Raw genomic sequence first — 17,091 nt, 5'->3', positions numbered from 1 at the left:
GCTGTGATAAATATACACTTATGCAAGTTGTATGTTCTAAAGAGAATTATCCTATTTTCCCACAATTTTGAGAAACGTGTTTGACAATTTAGGGTATTCAAACTGTTGGCAGCATTTCTAGGTGAGATGCCAGAATCTGCGTTTAGGGTCTCCTGATGGATCTATTGAGGTCTTTGAGTCTCAAAAATTGAATAGTTAGGACTTAAGACCCATTTACACGCAACGATTATCGCTCAAATGTCGTTCAAACAACCTAATTTCAGCAATAATTGTTACAGGTAAACACGGGCATCGGGCACTTTTTATTTAAATGAGGATTTAATGTGAAGTTAAAATCCATTGTTTAGCTACTGGAGGTAAAGCAGTTTGCTTTATCTGTCAGTAAACCACAGGCTGTTATCTCCACGGCAAGTCGGCAGTTAACATTGTACTCTGCGGACACCCACGACGAGAACAATGCAGCTGTAGCTTTGGGCTCTGCAAACAGCTCCTGGAGGCCCATTTAAATGCAAATGAAGATGATAAAGTGTTAATGGCCATCAGTGGCTAAAGATCACTAAAACTTTCAATCAATCAATTGTTTAAAAAATTATCTTTGTGTATAAATGGGCCTTAACAATCCATATACTCAGGCTGCTTTTACATGGCCGATAGCAAGTTACGTTCGAGATTCTTAGGCACAACTAACATTGCCCAACACATGTACACGCAGTCCATGTGCTGTGCAATAAACAAGACACTGCACATTACAAGTCCTAGTCTCGCATGTGAATTGGACGAAAATAGGGCCTGCTTCAATTTTTTCATCTCGCACAATCCGTGCAAGGCTAAAAACGCCCATGAAAATTAACTTATTGAAAACAATGGGTTAATATATCTCATGAGTTCTGTGTATTGCGCAAATGCACAGAACTTGCACAATTTTCTCAGCTGTGTAAATGTGTGACATGCTTTACGGCAGCCATTCGGACAATGGACAAGAGCTGATCAATTGACTTCTATGGGAGAGTGTTGTGGGCATTGTGACCTGTGTAGAGGTCATTGTGCAGAGAGAGGAGGAGGCGAGCTGTTACCATCACCTAAATATAAGGTGATGGTAATATAATTATGTTATATTACAATCCTGCCATTGAAAAGTTTTCTCTACAAAACAGGAACTGTCAGCCTATTATTGAGCTTCAAGGTTAGTTTGAAAAAAAGAAAATAGATAATGATGACTTTGAAAATTACAAAAAAATCACCACAAATTCTACAAAATGTTCAACATAACAAACTTCATTTATACAATAGGTCATTTTATAATGACACATTTCCTTAAATACCTCATTACACTGTTCAATAATTACTATTCTCTTGATTCGGAATAATTGTTGATACCATCTGAAATATAAAGGCTGTTTGGGGCAATATCTACAATAACCATTACTGCATAGCACTCAGCATTTGTAAGCAGCAGTGATGCCACCCGCAGGGCCTGGGAATAAATTCCTCCTGCCAGCAAACAGGATCATATTTATGGAAATGTTTAACAGGTCTTCAGCAGCAATTTTTTAAACCATTGATCCATTGATGATGGTTTTAAAAAAATTCAGTATGCTTTTATTCCCTGGTTGCTTGAACCATTTTGGTAATGATCTAGAGGGGTTTGTCACTAAAATGCCTTAAAGTACCAACTCTTAAAAATTCATTTTCAGCACACTGAAAAATTAACTAATTGGCTAAGGTAGGGGTATACATACAAAAATTAAAAAAGGAAAGCATCTCCTGGGGCTGGTTCCTGGAATCAAATCCAGCTCCCCAACACATGGACAAAAGGGCTTGAGTTCTCCTCCCCCACCCCCACCCCCACCCCCCTTCCATTCCTTGAAAGAAGATCAATGTATCCCTGAGTTCAGTCTGCTCTTTACTGATATTGCGTCCAATATCATTTTACACTGTCCCTTGCAATGGGTACCTGAGTTGACATTCCCCACTTTATTTCAAGGTACTTATACACCTTCACAAGCTATCTGCTAAATGCTCATTTACCACTAGCTATTTCTCCTGTCTCTTGGTCTGGCTGAATTTTTTTGGTGTCTTCCATTTGAAGAGTGGAGAAAGCTATACCTCCAGGAAGAACAAAAAGATTGGGCACTGAAATTCAATCTTCTCCTCACCATCATCTGTTGGGGGAAAATCAGGAGCCCCCATACACATCCAACAGTTGGATGGCCATACCAAAATTCACACGTTCCAAAGACTTTTCCCTAATGTGTATGGGGGTCTCATAACCCAAACCAGCTCTTATAATCAATGTTGAAAAGGCCCTGGATCAGACTGACTCAGTTTTTACAGTACAGCTTTCCAAATTAATTAGAAACCAATCTAAAAATGGCTGCTTTTCTATGTGTAGCTTCAACTTGACATACACTGTGGGTACACTTCGCCCGGTATACATTGCTATTGGTGACATAAAATATATTGGTATCATCGGATTTGGACTATTACGCACAGTACTTTTATGGAGGATCAATCTGTAGTTTAAGTATCAATCTCCTTTTCGTACTGAATTATCAATCTATACAGCTAGAAAGGTTTGGCTTTGTGCAAGGAGAACATTGTGTTAGCGCCAAGTAAATGTCCCCTGTTGTTAATGATTAATGCTTCTAAGAGGGAGTTGACCTGTTTTCTGCATTCTTTCTCTGAACTGCTGGGTTTTTCAGCATTCACATCAGGGAGATGATAAATTCTTGCTAAGAATCCTAATAATACTGGAGCTTTTTTACCGTTTCCCAAAACAATCACACAGCTATGATGTGTATCAATGTACATGTACACAAAATGTTCAGAATTTGAAAAGTTCACAGTGGAGCCGATCTGCAGTGCATTCATCTGTCAAGCTTCAGCCAACTCAGCGCATTTTTGACTGGATGCTTTTGCTTATAGAGTATTAACCAAGGTATAAAGTCAGCTAGTTCCTTAACAAGTGTTTAAGAATTTAACACTACGTCTGCGTAAGTCTGAATAGCCTCTTTAGTACCGATATCTACTTAACCTCAGATCATTAACACACCACAGTGAAATGTTTTACAATACGATGCTGCGGTTTAGCTGTAAATTCAGAAGAGAAGTGTCTGGGTTCTCCTCCCTCCTCTATGTGTTATGTATATTCATCTGATACCATGTTATTTTAACCTGACTATTTGCAGACTCAAAATATGAGCTACAGATTTAAGGATTGTGTTATATTGGGTGTTCGAACCTCCGCCCATAGAGTGCATTAAGGCCTCCAATTTCTAAGTAATCACTTTTGTGAGAGCAGCTACAATGTTCCTTTTATTCATGTATTCATCTTTTTAACAACCATACTTTTTTAACAACTAAGTGTGTACACAACTTAAGTGTTAAATATCTACCAGGTCATGCCAGATGCCTATGAGAATTTAATGGAATCAGGTGCCAATAAAGCACAATATCAAGTAACTTTACATTGATATCAACAAAATACCTTTAATATTTTTTGCAGGACATGTATGTTAGTTTTTTTTTGTTTTTACCATTTTTATAGTAATATTGTTTTTTTGTTTCATTACATATAAGCAGTTACAAAATGTTTTTTCCAGTATATTTCTTTAAAATGTAATTTTGCAAATTCATACAGAAAATGTTAAAATGGGTTTTTCGTTTCATATTAGTCAATTTGCTATAAATAATGAGTCCAGCTACTTTCTAAATTTCAGTTAGATCATCCGTATTGTTGAATTCCACTCAGTTTTTGTGCTTGTTAGCCCATTCCAACTTTTGGATAACTGACGAACATGATGAAACATTTATGACAGTTTTACAAAAAGGCATTTATTCCAGACAACAGTAGTATATCACATACAGTATGTGCTGAGTTCAGTGTGTGTATGGGGTGATGGTTTACTTTATTTAAACTGTTTTAGTTTTATTTATACTACATAATATGTCCCCAAAAGACCATTGGTAGATTTTTGAAGGAAATAAAGACTTAACAAATTGAGGGGTATTTATCATCAGGGGAATTTATGATGCCAGTTTTATGGCAACTTTTCTGCCCTTCTACAGTTTAAAGATACAGCAAAGTTATCAAATGTTGCACATTGTAACGAAATTTGTCCCACCATTAAATATATCTGGAGGTGTGGGCCACTTTGTGCACCACCCAGCTACTGGAATCAAATTGTGACAAATTTTGCAACTTTTTAGAAGGTCGCATATCATAAATGTCTCTAAAAACTTCACCAGATTTTCTAGATACTTATGCAAAGTAAGGTAAAGGGCGTAATAGCTGTTATTTTGCGCGAATCAATAGCAAATTTGTCTGAATTAATTTGCACCAAAAAAGCTTAATAATAACTTTAGTAATAACTGTGCTGCTTAGGTGCAGTTTTCCACTGCAATTTGAGCGCCCATAGGAAGACAGGTATACTCAGCCAATTTAAAGTACATTGTACTGGGGAACTTTGGTTAAAATTACACTTCACAATTACTACATGTTAAAATAAAAAACAATAATATATTCTACAGAACTTAATAACTAGCTTTACCTGTCGGCCAATCAGCATTCAACCTTTTTTTACCCAAGGAGATTACCATTGTGCAGCGTGTTTACTCAAGTCGCACAGTTCTTAAGTGCCTTTCCCAATGATGATGTAGCTGACACAGACAAACAAGCTTTGTAGTTCAAGCTAACAGCATTATTAGGAATTAAAAGAAATCTCTAACTAATTTGAATCTTTAAAAAGAAGCTCTATATTGAAGTAGTACTTGTGACCAGCGATTTAACCTATTTCAATCAAAGGAATGTGTATTTTTATATAAATGTATACTAGACACAGAAAAGCTTTTGTTAACCTCTGGGGGTCCACTGGTCACTTACGTAGCCTCACACAAATCTCTGTTTATCATATCTATGCTGTGTAAGGACGGCCACATCAATTATGTACAGTAGAACTAGCCCAATCAATAGCATTTCTGACAGCCCCTTGAATATCAAGATTAGGACATTTTTAACAAATTGGTAAGCAAGCTCAGACTTTTCTTTGCTCTGTGAATTCGGTCACATTACAGAATGTTATTAGTTTTTTTAGCTCATATGATTGGTGTGAGCAATTGTTTATATTTTAGCTTGGTATGACCAAAAGCCTATTTATACATAACAATTATCACTCAACATAATGAGCGATAATCGTTACATGTAAACGCGGGCATCGGGCACTTTTCGTTTGAACGATTATTTTAAGGGGAACTTAAAATGCATTATTCAGCTACTAGAGATAAAGCAAAACACATTTATCTCTCAGTAGACCGCAGGCTGTTATCTTCACGGGGAGGCAGCAGATAACATTCTAACCTGCAGGCAGCCGTGATGAGTACAATGCAGCTGTGTCTGGGCTTTGCAAACAGCTCCTGGAGATCCTTTTACATGCAAATAAAGATGATACAGTGTTACTGGCCGTTAACACTTTATGCTAAAAGATCGCTAAATCTTTCAGTTGTTTGAAAGATTATCCGTGCATGTAAATGGACCTATAGGTATCATATTCTGCTCATTGGGATTACCAGTAAGTTGTAAAGCTCAAAATAAATTGTGGGAAACAATAAGCGAAATACTCAACTACTAAATTACTAATTACAGATATTTCATAAATGTTTATGCTTATACACATTAGGTGAGGTGCTAACTTGAAGAAGTAGAGCTTACCAACTATGACTTTCATTTATAACAAGCGCTGCGGAATATGTTGGCGCTATACAAATAAAGTTTATTATTATAATACTGGTTTCTCAATATGGGGCAGGAGAACCTTTTTAGGTCCTCTTTGGGCTTCATTGTCTAGGTGACTGCAACCTCTGCACCCCCTAAATTTATTTCCTTGCGTTGGATATACCTAAATTCTCTAAGGTTTCCATGTGCATTTATTTCAATAACTAATGGTAGTGCGAATTTACTAAATAACAGCAGTGACTAAGATAACATGCTGTGCTTATATTAATGTTTGTTTTTTTTTATTAAAGGGGTTCCAAGATTATTTTCTATTTCAACCACGGAGCAGATAACTGTGTAAATAAAAAAAAAAGAAACAAAAATATGGAAAGCACTACTCACCTTTCAAAAGTCCCATAGACCTGATCTGGTTCCAGAAGGTCCTGCAGCAGTCATGTTTCATTCTTAGTTAATGAGACTGTTGCATCCAATCACTGGACTCAGCAGTCATATGCCACACATGACAGCTAAAGCTAGTGATTGGCTGCATCAGTCACATGGACACTGTATGGCACAAGACTGCTGTAGGCACTTTTAGGGGCAGATCAGGCCATCAGCACTGCAGCTGCTGGACTTTTGAAAGGTAAGTGTGTGTGTATGTATATACTCAGCTGTCTGAGTTATTTTAAAAAGCCAAGGGAAACCCCCTTTAAAGCTGGGCTTACATTGTTATACAGTCCATTTTCTTTTCCACAAATCAGTGTGTTGTCCAAGACCTTGTTTTGGGATTCTTCAGCAACTGAATTCCCTAAAGCATCTGAAGTAACAATTAGTGAGAATTCAATTCTCTTCTATTTTGGCAGAAATATGTAAAGAATTGGCTGGTTTCTATGGCCTTATCCATATATTAAACATATGATCATCCCTCCCAGGATTACTTTAAAATTCAATCGTTTTAGGCCACACCCAACTTTACCCAGATGTTTTCCCAAATCACAAGGAAATATGTTTTTACTTTCTTTGTAAATGTAATAATAAAAATAAGTCGATAAATCCATAAATAAGTAAACAAATCCATATTCAAAGTAAAAAAAAATTGCAGGGGTATTTGGGTGTCTTCCATTTCAAAATGATGGACTCCTGCACACGAATAAAAGTGCAAGTCATTTCTCCAGTTTCACTAACTTTTTCCATATCTTCCATTCTTTTTTCTATCTTTTTAACTATCTATTATTAGTTAAATCTTTCTCAACCAATGTGTACCTGATTACGTCTGGTCAGTTAAAGGCATCCACTCCTCATAATTCATCAGTACGTTGGACAGTTATAAGCACTCTTCTAACTGGCACATTGTCTACAGTGTGAAACTTTTTGTTTGTAACAACCTTGCAAACAACTTCTTTAAAACTGCAACTTATTTGCATTGCTTTAAATGCAAATGTGAAAGGAGTCTACAGGATATGACTGTAGACTCTTGTGTCTCCATTGTTCCATTACTACTTTCCATAGAGAAAAGGGGGACTGGTGATACGACTGTACACACAAATAACGCTAACACAGAAACATTAGGTGGGTACTGCAAAACATTTTATTATTTTATTGTAAATGTTTTAATTTTGTTTTTATTATTTTCTATCTTTTAAACCTGGACAAATTGCAGTTTTTGTAAACCTAAGATACAAGTTGCTCATATAAAAGCACTACTAATATCATTCACAAATATAGAAAGTGCAATAGTCATTACTTATGTATTTATGTACATTGGGAACTGAGTCATTATGAAAGCACCTTGTTAGATAACAGAAATCTATAACTTATTGCGAGGTAGATTGGGTTACATACAGATGTGTCCATTCTTAACTTTCCTAAAGTATATTAGGTTATAGGAGTTTCATTATTACACAAATTCAATAGAATCTTGTGACATGCTGTAAAGAAGGAAACATTTTCTTAAACATGGTAGTCTATAGATTTCAGAGGGCATCCATTAGAGACATCTTTCGAAGACATCCTACATATATACACATATATATATAGACACACAAACATACGTTTTCTTAACATGGGTCTCCATCTACGCTGATGGATATGGATGACCAATTGATAACTGAAGGATTGCAGCCATTGAACATATATGTTTTTTTCATATATATCTAATATCTCGCATCATATATATGGGATATATTGGGTTTAACAGCAGATTAAGGACAGGCACATCTGTATAAGGTAAATTATTTGAACTTCTTAAAAGAAAAAAGTTTGTGAATGGCATAAGTAACTTTTTTGTTACTGCATAAACTTGTACTTTAGGTTTATTTTCATTTTTTACTATTATTTACCTTAATCTAAATCTTCTCACCTAAATTACAGGATGCTATTTACTATGCAGATATTTTTACCCAATCTAGTGTTTTATGGATACATTTGCTGTAAATGTCAATTTTTGTCTATAGTAGGGTCACTATTTTTCATGATTAATATTCTGACAAGTAATACGATATTTAGTGGAGTAATCCCAGATTGAACATTTATTTCCAGAAGTAACAGTCCCATGTCCCCCTTTGCTTCTCACTGTGCACACTGCAGTGAAGAGGAATTAGAATGGAGTGGTGCAAACCATGTGCATTACTTCTCTATCGAACTCTATGGGATTGCTGGAGATGGCAAAGCATTGAACTTGGCTCCTCTTTGGCAACCTACCTCCTTTTCTATTGGAAAGTAATATAAGACTATAATCCTGAAATGAGTTGAACAAATTACTTTTTCCTTTTATGAGATACTTAGACCATTACAGAAATTAACTTACTTACTAGGCAATTAAAATATCTATTAAAATCAACAGGAAACAACCCCCCAAAATTTAGGTATCAATAAAATGGCAACATTTTTGTATTTTTGGCTGGAGATGGCCTTTTACAGATGACTACCTTCATCTTGAACAAAAACTTGGGTATAAAACAAGGATATGTAACTTCCATTCCCAACTAGCAGTGAGAAGACTCAAGTACAATGTTGGTCTGGGTTTTCTATTTCTATGTTGTATGATCATTGCTACAATCTGACAAACATCGTTGGATGGTATAGATAATGACTATATGTAGTCATAGTGATTGGATTCATCAGATCTGATCATTATCTAACCTGTTTGACAATTTCTCCATTCTGCTCACTTTGATTGCCTTGCAAGCTGCATGTAAAAAGTCAACAGAAAGAGAAACTTCTTCTTTTTATCATTCTAGCTTAATCCGTTAACATATAAATGTATTGCTCAAACCAACATACTAACAAGAAATGGTCAAGACATCCACTATGTTAAGCTATTTAAAAGAAGCATTAGAAATAGTCATTCAGTAACAAACTATTGTTATAATCAAATTAATGTAGCACAAGAATACACAAAATGCTCTTTCCGGGAACTGCATCATATTTTTTTTTTCAAGTTTGGTTTAGGACCTGTTTACATCAGGGTCAGAGGTTCAGTTTAGAACCTCTGTAATTGAATTCCATCAAAATACAGAAAGAAATAGTGCTAGATACGGTATAATTTCCAATTGTCGAATCCTGTAAAATACCGGCCGGACAAAAACTGAAGGGACTCCATTATAGTCAATGGAGTCCATTTGGCACAGTTCAGTTCTATCATGCAATGGCTCCATTCTGCCATAACAAAGCAGGAAAATATAACCCCAAAGTGCTTATGTTCATGAGCCTTTACTCCCATCGTGCAGTATTAGTTTCCAATTTTTCACAATTTTTTTTTCTTGTTATATGTATAAACTGTATATCCTACTTATATTGGCGAGTATGAAACTGCAAATATCACAGTGATATTAAAACAACTGTCAGCAGTAGATATATAGGATTTGGCATAAGAATACCAAAAAAATTTTACCCCCAAAATACAGAATGTATGTGAAAATACATTTCACTATTCATCAAATTCTTACATTATTAATTGTAAGGATAGCTCCATGTTTTATTAGTAAACTTGCTCTTGATTTGACAGTTTACAGAACAGTAACACTAGTCACTTTTAGGAAATTACGGGTGGCTTCACCAATCACTCAGTGATAGGTGATGTCATTTTTCCACAACCACCAATGAGACGTCTACCCATCAAATCATAATGATATTTTAAGCAAAAGTTACATGGCCATATGTTGATCTTCCGATATTGTTTAGTAATCATCATCATCTATAATTATTTAATGTATGTTAAATCACAGTTTCATAAGCCGTAACTTCTATTTTCTATATATGATTACATTGATATCACTCATATACAATGAAAATCCAGCTATTTATTATTATTTATTATTATTAGTGTTATGTCTAGTCATGTACAAAATAATCCAATTAGCCATCTCCCACTATAAATTCTGCACTAATTCTGACATAAATGATTACTTTGACAATGTATGACAATTTGTATACTACACACAATTCATTACATTAATTACAATGCTGTCAGGATTACATTTGGTACATGAAATTATCCCCAGGTCACTGTTATGGCACTTGGAATAGTATATGTTATTTTTTCTATAGTTAATGAAACATGACATTATGACACATTAATTTCCTCTGCTGTCTAGTTGATTGGGAACCATATGTGTAGTTACAGTGAATTTTGCATGAATACCTTATAAAAAGAGGTAGAAATGTGAATTGAGTATTGGTCCTCACCATTGTTGACCCTGATATTTAATATATGAATTAAGGAAATTTTATAGAATGAAGTTCATAGTGACATATTTTTTTGCTTTAGATTGTAAATAATTAGAAATGTATTAATTAGATATAAGCACTTTGCAGAACAAAATGACTATAGACATTATTCTGAATATATGTTACTAAGTCCCTGTTTTCTTTTATTTATTGCAGGAATTATTCGTGAAAGTTACCTGAAAGGTCACGATCAACTTGTTCCTGTTACACTTTTGGCCATTGCTGTAATTCTAGCTTTTGTCATGGGTGCTGTCTTCTCTGGAATTATTGTATATTGTATATGTGACCATCGCAGGAGAGATGTGGATGTGGTACAAAGGAAGGACAAAGACCTGAGTCACTCACGTAGAGGATCAATGGCAAGTGTTACCAAGTTAAGTGGGCTCTTCAGTGATGGTCAGGGCAAGGAGCCTAAGCCAGAGGCTATCCTTACACCATTAATGCATAATGGAAAACTTGCCACACCAAGCACAACGGCTAAGATGTTAATTAAAGCTGAACAACATCACCTTGATTTGGCTGCATTACCAACTCCTGAGTCCACCCCAACTTTGCAACAGAAGAGAAAGCCTAGCAGGGGTAGCAGAGACTGGGAAAGAAACCAAAATATTATCAATGCCTGTACAAAAGACATACCACCTATGCCATCACCTGTTATACCCACTGATTTGCCTCTTCGTGCATCACCCAGCCACATTCCAAGTGTAGTAGTACTGCCAATAACACAGCAAGGTTACCAACATGATTATGTAGACCAGCCAAAATTAACGGAAGTGGCACAGATCTCTATTGAAAATCAGAACTCCACCCTAGAGTACAAAACAATTAAAGAACATCTTGCTAGTAAAAGTCCTAATCATGGTGTCAACTTGGTGGACAGTTTAGATAGCATACCTCCAAAGGTACCACAAAGAGAGGCTTCATTGGGTCCTCCAAGTTCTTCAATGTCACAAAATGGAATGGGCAAGCGCATTGATATGCATGCTTCAGCATATAGTGTGGAGTACAAGAGAAACTATCCTACAAACTCACTCACAAGAACTCATCAGTCGTCAACCCTCAAAAGAAACAATACTAATTCATCAAATTCTTCTCATCTCTCGAGACATCAGAGTTTTGGAAGAGGGGATAACCCTCCTCCTGCTCCACAAAGAGTAGACTCTATACATTTCAATGCTGCTCAAGGGCAGACAGTGACTCTTACTAGGCAGCCTAGTATCAATGCCTATAACTCACTGCCCAGGTCAGGTGTGAAACGTACTCCCTCCTTAAAGCCAGATGTACCACCCAAACCTTCATTTTCATCATCTATTATGCCCAATGATGCATGTACATAATTGGAGCAGAGAGTTGGAATACCAGCTGAAAAGAATTTGCCATTTTGAGCCAGTGTACTGCAACTTCATCAACAAACTTCAATTTCCAAGAAGGCTATTGTTAAGCTATGGACTCTTTGGAAAGGAAAGTGAGATATTTTCATATGAAATTCTGTGGTGTATGGTTTATGTTTGCAACTGCAGGACTTGCACACAATCTAAACAGTTTTCACTGTTAATGACTTTACCCCAGAACATCACATCCCATGAGCCAAAAGCACAAAGTTGAATGTTGAACGTTACCTCCCGAAATTCCTCCTGGACTCCAAGGTGGAAGGTAGAAGAGTAACAGACAACAAGAAGGAGAACTAGACGCATGACTTCAGATGATCTAACTCATACTTAATAATGGCAGATGTTTACTACAAACAGATACTGTGAAAATGCCCATCAGTGTTACAGCCGCTTGATTAGCAGATGGACGACGAACTGGGCACGGCTATTCTCGATCTCTGCTACTCTTCTCTTTAATGAATAACATGTGACCGGTTAACAATAGTAACTTCAATTATTTATTGTTCATTTTGTCTTTCCTAAGGAAATGACTGTCCTGCAAATCACCTTCTGAGCAGCTTTGTGGACAAAAGTAAAGAAATAAATGACAATGAACTTATGATTCTTATTTAACATGATACTGCTAACTGGAGTAGTTGAGTTATTTTATTATTATTTTTTCCAATAAACTGTCAGAGGAAATCATTTTGAGCTGGCATTCTAAAATTTGTGTTTGGATTATGTTTTACTCTCCACTTTCCATTCCTTCTTTTTCATCACCATTTGAAAAAAAAAATTCTAACTCTTTTGTATCCGGGAATGGGTTTGTGACTTACAGGTTAAGTGTCTGTTGCAGAACTATCCAGATCGGATGGGATTAAAAGGGGAATATTTATTTTTCATTTGTTGGAAGAAATCACTGGCTGGGCCTTTGATTTTTTTTTTTTTTTTACAAGCCAGGATCTCATTTTAATTTTACTTTCAAGTAGGAACTATAAAATCCTCCTTGTGACTTATCTTGCACTTCTCTGCATATACCATTGCTGTCAACATTGCCTTGTCAGTAGTGACCATTTTCTGTTAAGGCACTATTTTGTGTTGTGCCATCCTATTTCATGTTGCATGAAAGTCAACAACTGAAATCCACCAATGTTGTGAACTTGAGTAATCTGCCAGCTTTTAAACCATACAAAGACTGATCTCACAGGTTGTTTATGGGAAGACTCTATCTGTGAATAACCTTCTCTTCCACATGTAAATTTGTGCCTTACACCCTGAGTTTTGTGTACTTGTGAGTTGTAGTACCTAAACCTTCTCCTGACAGATAGTTACAGATATTTATTTACCCATATTCCCCTTTTCCTGACCAGTGCTTGCAGTGCCTGCTGGGTATTTTGGAGGTTATAACATGGTAGTTTGGAGAAGAATGTAGTGGTAATACAAAACTCCATCATAACTCGAACAACACTGCACCCAGTAATTCATGTGATCATTCTGGATGTGCCAATTTTGTCCTCAGTCCACCCTTGTGTCATGCTGACAGTATGTCCACTATTGTGGGTGGCATTTTCCTTTTCCAATTTTCTCCCTTTTACACTATCATATCATTTCAGTATGGTGTTTTTATGCATCAACTTATGTACTGTCTTCATGTCTAGTGTGCACACTGGATGTAATGCGGAATGTGACTAGCTGCCTTCCGTAAGAACCGTCCTTACCACACTCACAGTATATATGTACAGTCTGAAATGAAGTTAGATAGTTTCATGCAGGCTGGCTCCTGCTGTAATTGAATACTGCTAGAATAGGGAAACCCCGAATGACATTACATGGTAAAAAAAAAAAAATCCCTTTTGGTGATTTTGGTTTCTTCCCTTTGCTTAGTTTCTGAGTATATTAAAAATACGTTAACATCATCATACTTTTGAGACCTTGTGTGTTTTTTTTTTTTTACTTGAGAAAATGTTTTTCTTTTGGCTTTTATATCTGTTTTTCTGATTTCATTGACTGAAATGAATTATTTTTAAGACCCATTAGGGTGTGATTTTTAGAAAATCAAGATGGTTTCTAGAACATTGTGTATAACAAGGGTGGTTGCATATCATTCCATTTTCCTCCTCTGCATTAACTTTGTGCATTTTCTGTTTCCTAAAGCCTTCTATGTTCATCGGGTTGATATGACTCTGTTTGCATTTATCATTGTTTTCAGCATGTTATATTCACTTAACTGGTATTTATTTATGTTTGACTACTGGAATATGTTACTGATGATTCTTAGCCTATCAGAGATGTATTTCTGTTCCTAGACAACTCATTTACGCAGCTAGACTAGGAGGGGGGGTCATCTTTATGCACGCCATAAGCATTATGGAAGACATACCAGATAATAAGCGGGGAAGAGGCAGATTAAAGTGATAATGTAGAAAAAGGTAGCAGTTACTGTAATTAATGGATAACATCATGGCTTTTTACAAAGTATATAAGAATCAGAATGTGATAATACTGTAGGTTAGGTTTACATTTTGAAGAATTCTGATATTGTTGGAAGAATGGTTGCATTGAGAAATGTATGTGCTGGGAAAGTAGACATGGCATTTCACTGTAGAGTGCTGTAGAGTCAAACCATAGACCTGAACCATTTCATGGGCATTGTAGGCAAAATTAACATACATGTATCCGTTTTAATCAAAACCAACTAATTGTATTGCAATGACAGTTTCCAAATGGAAACGGAGTTAATGCAGATGTCCACTTTTTAACAACTTGTCATTTTAAGGGTCAGCATTCTGCACTGATAACTATCTTAATATACTGTATCTATGCCACTTAGACCTCTGCTTTTCAGATAGAGTGCCAAGCCCCTGCATAAATATATAGTTAAATGATAAAATTCTCACTTTGTGCAGCCACCACTAGATAGAATTTTCCATATTTCTGCTTATATTTGACCTAAAACTACATCAGATTTTTCCACAAACATTAAAAGTAGATAAAGAGAAAAAAATCAAACAAATGAGTGAAATATTAAACTTGACCATTTATCTTTTGAGGAAAATGATCCAATATCACATATCTGAGAGTGGCAACAGAATGTGAACCTTTGCTTTCAGTGTCTGGTGTGACCCCCTTGTGCAGCAATAACTGCATCTAAACACTTCCGGTAATTGTTGATTAGTCCTGCACATCGGCTTGAAGGAATTTTATGTCATTCCTTCGTATAAAACAGCTTCAACTCTGTTATGTTGGTGGGTTTCCTTCCATGAACTGCTTACTTCAGGTCCTTTCACAACATTTCTATAGGGTTATGGTCAGGACGTTGACTTGGCCGTTCCAAAATGTTAACGTTCTTCTTCTTTAACCATTCTTTTGTAGAATGACTTGTGTGCTTTGGGTCGTTGTCAAATCATATGAAGTAGATTCTTATGCTTCCCTTAGTGGTATATTTTTATTTAACTATGACTTGCAGAGACTTTGGAGCCCTGCATCAGAAAAACAGAACTCCCAACTGTATCAGCACAGAATGCTGGAACTTAAAAACGAGTCGATATTCCGGGATATACATTCACTTTAATGCCCAGATGACTGACATGATTGATCCCAACTATTTTTGTGAATAATCTAGTCCACAGCGCATTTCAGGAAAGAAGTAATATACTAAATAATGCTAAATACTGGATTTACAGGTAGAGTGATGTAAGTAAGAAGAAATACATGAAGTAATCTGTAAATAAAAATTTACACTTAAATGCAATTATTTTGTTTACAACAAAATAATGGAATTTACCAAAAAAAAAAAATGAATGAACATACTACTTTTTCGAACTCCCGGTATTAAGTAAAGTTTACACTGATGGAAGCATTTGAACATACATTTTTTACACAAGTGGCTATTTCTTCCTTGGCTATATGTGTATTTGTATTTATTTATAGGTTTTATCCTGTTTTGCATAAACCTACGTGTGCCTTTGCTATCCACCCTTGCTATACACTGAGAGAATGAACAAATTCAGACTCCTAATTGTGTATTGTTGTAAGATATCGTGATGTCACCAAATTTTTTCTTCATCTTCATATCCCTTAACATCTGATACACAAATTAATGTATGTTGTACAAAAAATGAAAAAAAAAATCTTTATTACATAAGGTAATAAAAAGACTGTTCTAAATTTGGTTGTGGTTTATGTGTAGTCTGTTAAATTACTTACCGTAAAAATATGTAGACAAGAGATGGTAAATTGTCAAAAGAAAAAGAAATTTGATGCGTTTAATGATTTCCAGTTAGAAGAATCATGAAACATTTATCTGCAAAAAAACAATCAAGTCGCATATTTGTACCATTGTTAATGACTTCCTTAGCAAATTAAAGATCCTCCTTAGCTGGTTTGTTCTTCTTTTCTATAACTATGGGATCATGAGGGCCATGATAAATCAATCAATGAATCTTACAACATTTTTGGGGATCCAAACTGATGCCAAAATGCATAGGTTTATAGCAGTTCCATCGTGGTTTTTTTTATCTCTAGGACCAAAAAATATTTTTCTCTTGAACATTTGTGTCCAGAAAAACACTAGAAACATCATGATAAAGTACAAACGTACAATCCCATTTTTTACCATTGAGGTCAATGGGTGATGAATTGGACAATTGATGCTCACAATGCAATAATTTTACATATGGTTTTCAGTGTGTGTTTGGGGGGGGGCAGCTCTCTTTTGAAAGACATGCTAAAATCGGCTCTATATTGAGCGCCTCACTCTCAATGAATTTGCTGTTACATAGCAAGAGGCTAACATACTTTTCTGGCACAGGGGTCCTATGTTGTCTGTGTCCACCGCCACCCTTGTGACTGAGCAACACTGAACCTTTTTTCCACTGACTTCCACTTCTATAATTGTATTATTCCATTGTAGTTTCTGAATTTACGGACAGATCAAATTCATTTTTAATGGAAGTATTCATTTTTTGCCTTTGTCGGCTCCACCATGATTAATGTTTATCCAATCTGTTGTGCTTTTATGCCACTGAAACATTTAGGCATTTTTTTCTCCTGCCTTTTTTGACCGATGCACTTTTAACAGTTTATGACCCCCTTCACACTGTCAATTTTTTTCTATTTAATGGTTTCATTCACATGCATGCTTTTTTTTCTGTGTATTTTGGTAGCACAAAAAAATGCAGCCCGCTCTATTTTTGCACACCCAAAGTTCCCATAGACGTCAATGGGGATGCGCAAATGGGCACAAAATATGATAGGAGATGCATGAAACACTGCGTAATTACA

At 35.8% G+C, this 17,091-nt stretch overlaps 1 protein-coding gene across 3 annotated transcripts in view; it reads left to right on the top strand.

The window, feature by feature from the left end:
* The window catches only part of SEMA6A (semaphorin 6A), a 203,795-nt gene that overhangs the window by 154,694 nt on the left and 32,010 nt on the right, over positions 1 to 17,091 (top strand). For 2 of the 3 annotated variants that reach the window (XM_066603094.1, XM_066603095.1), the window contains one exon: positions 10,595 to 15,979. The exons of the other annotated variant lie outside the window; for it this stretch is intronic. In XM_066603094.1, the coding sequence (XP_066459191.1) occupies positions 10,595 to 11,775 (1,181 nt within the window). In that variant the 3' untranslated portion in view covers positions 11,776 to 15,979. Of the gene's footprint in view, positions 1 to 10,594; positions 15,980 to 17,091 lie in introns of those variants that run through there. 3 annotated transcript variants of the gene reach the window in all.

Source organism: Eleutherodactylus coqui, chromosome 5 (genome assembly GCF_035609145.1).
Source record: "Eleutherodactylus coqui strain aEleCoq1 chromosome 5, aEleCoq1.hap1, whole genome shotgun sequence".
Taxonomy (NCBI): Eukaryota; Metazoa; Chordata; class Amphibia; order Anura; family Eleutherodactylidae; genus Eleutherodactylus; species Eleutherodactylus coqui.
Note: the sequence above shows the minus strand (reverse complement) of the source record. Positions and strands in the feature narration are given on the sequence as shown.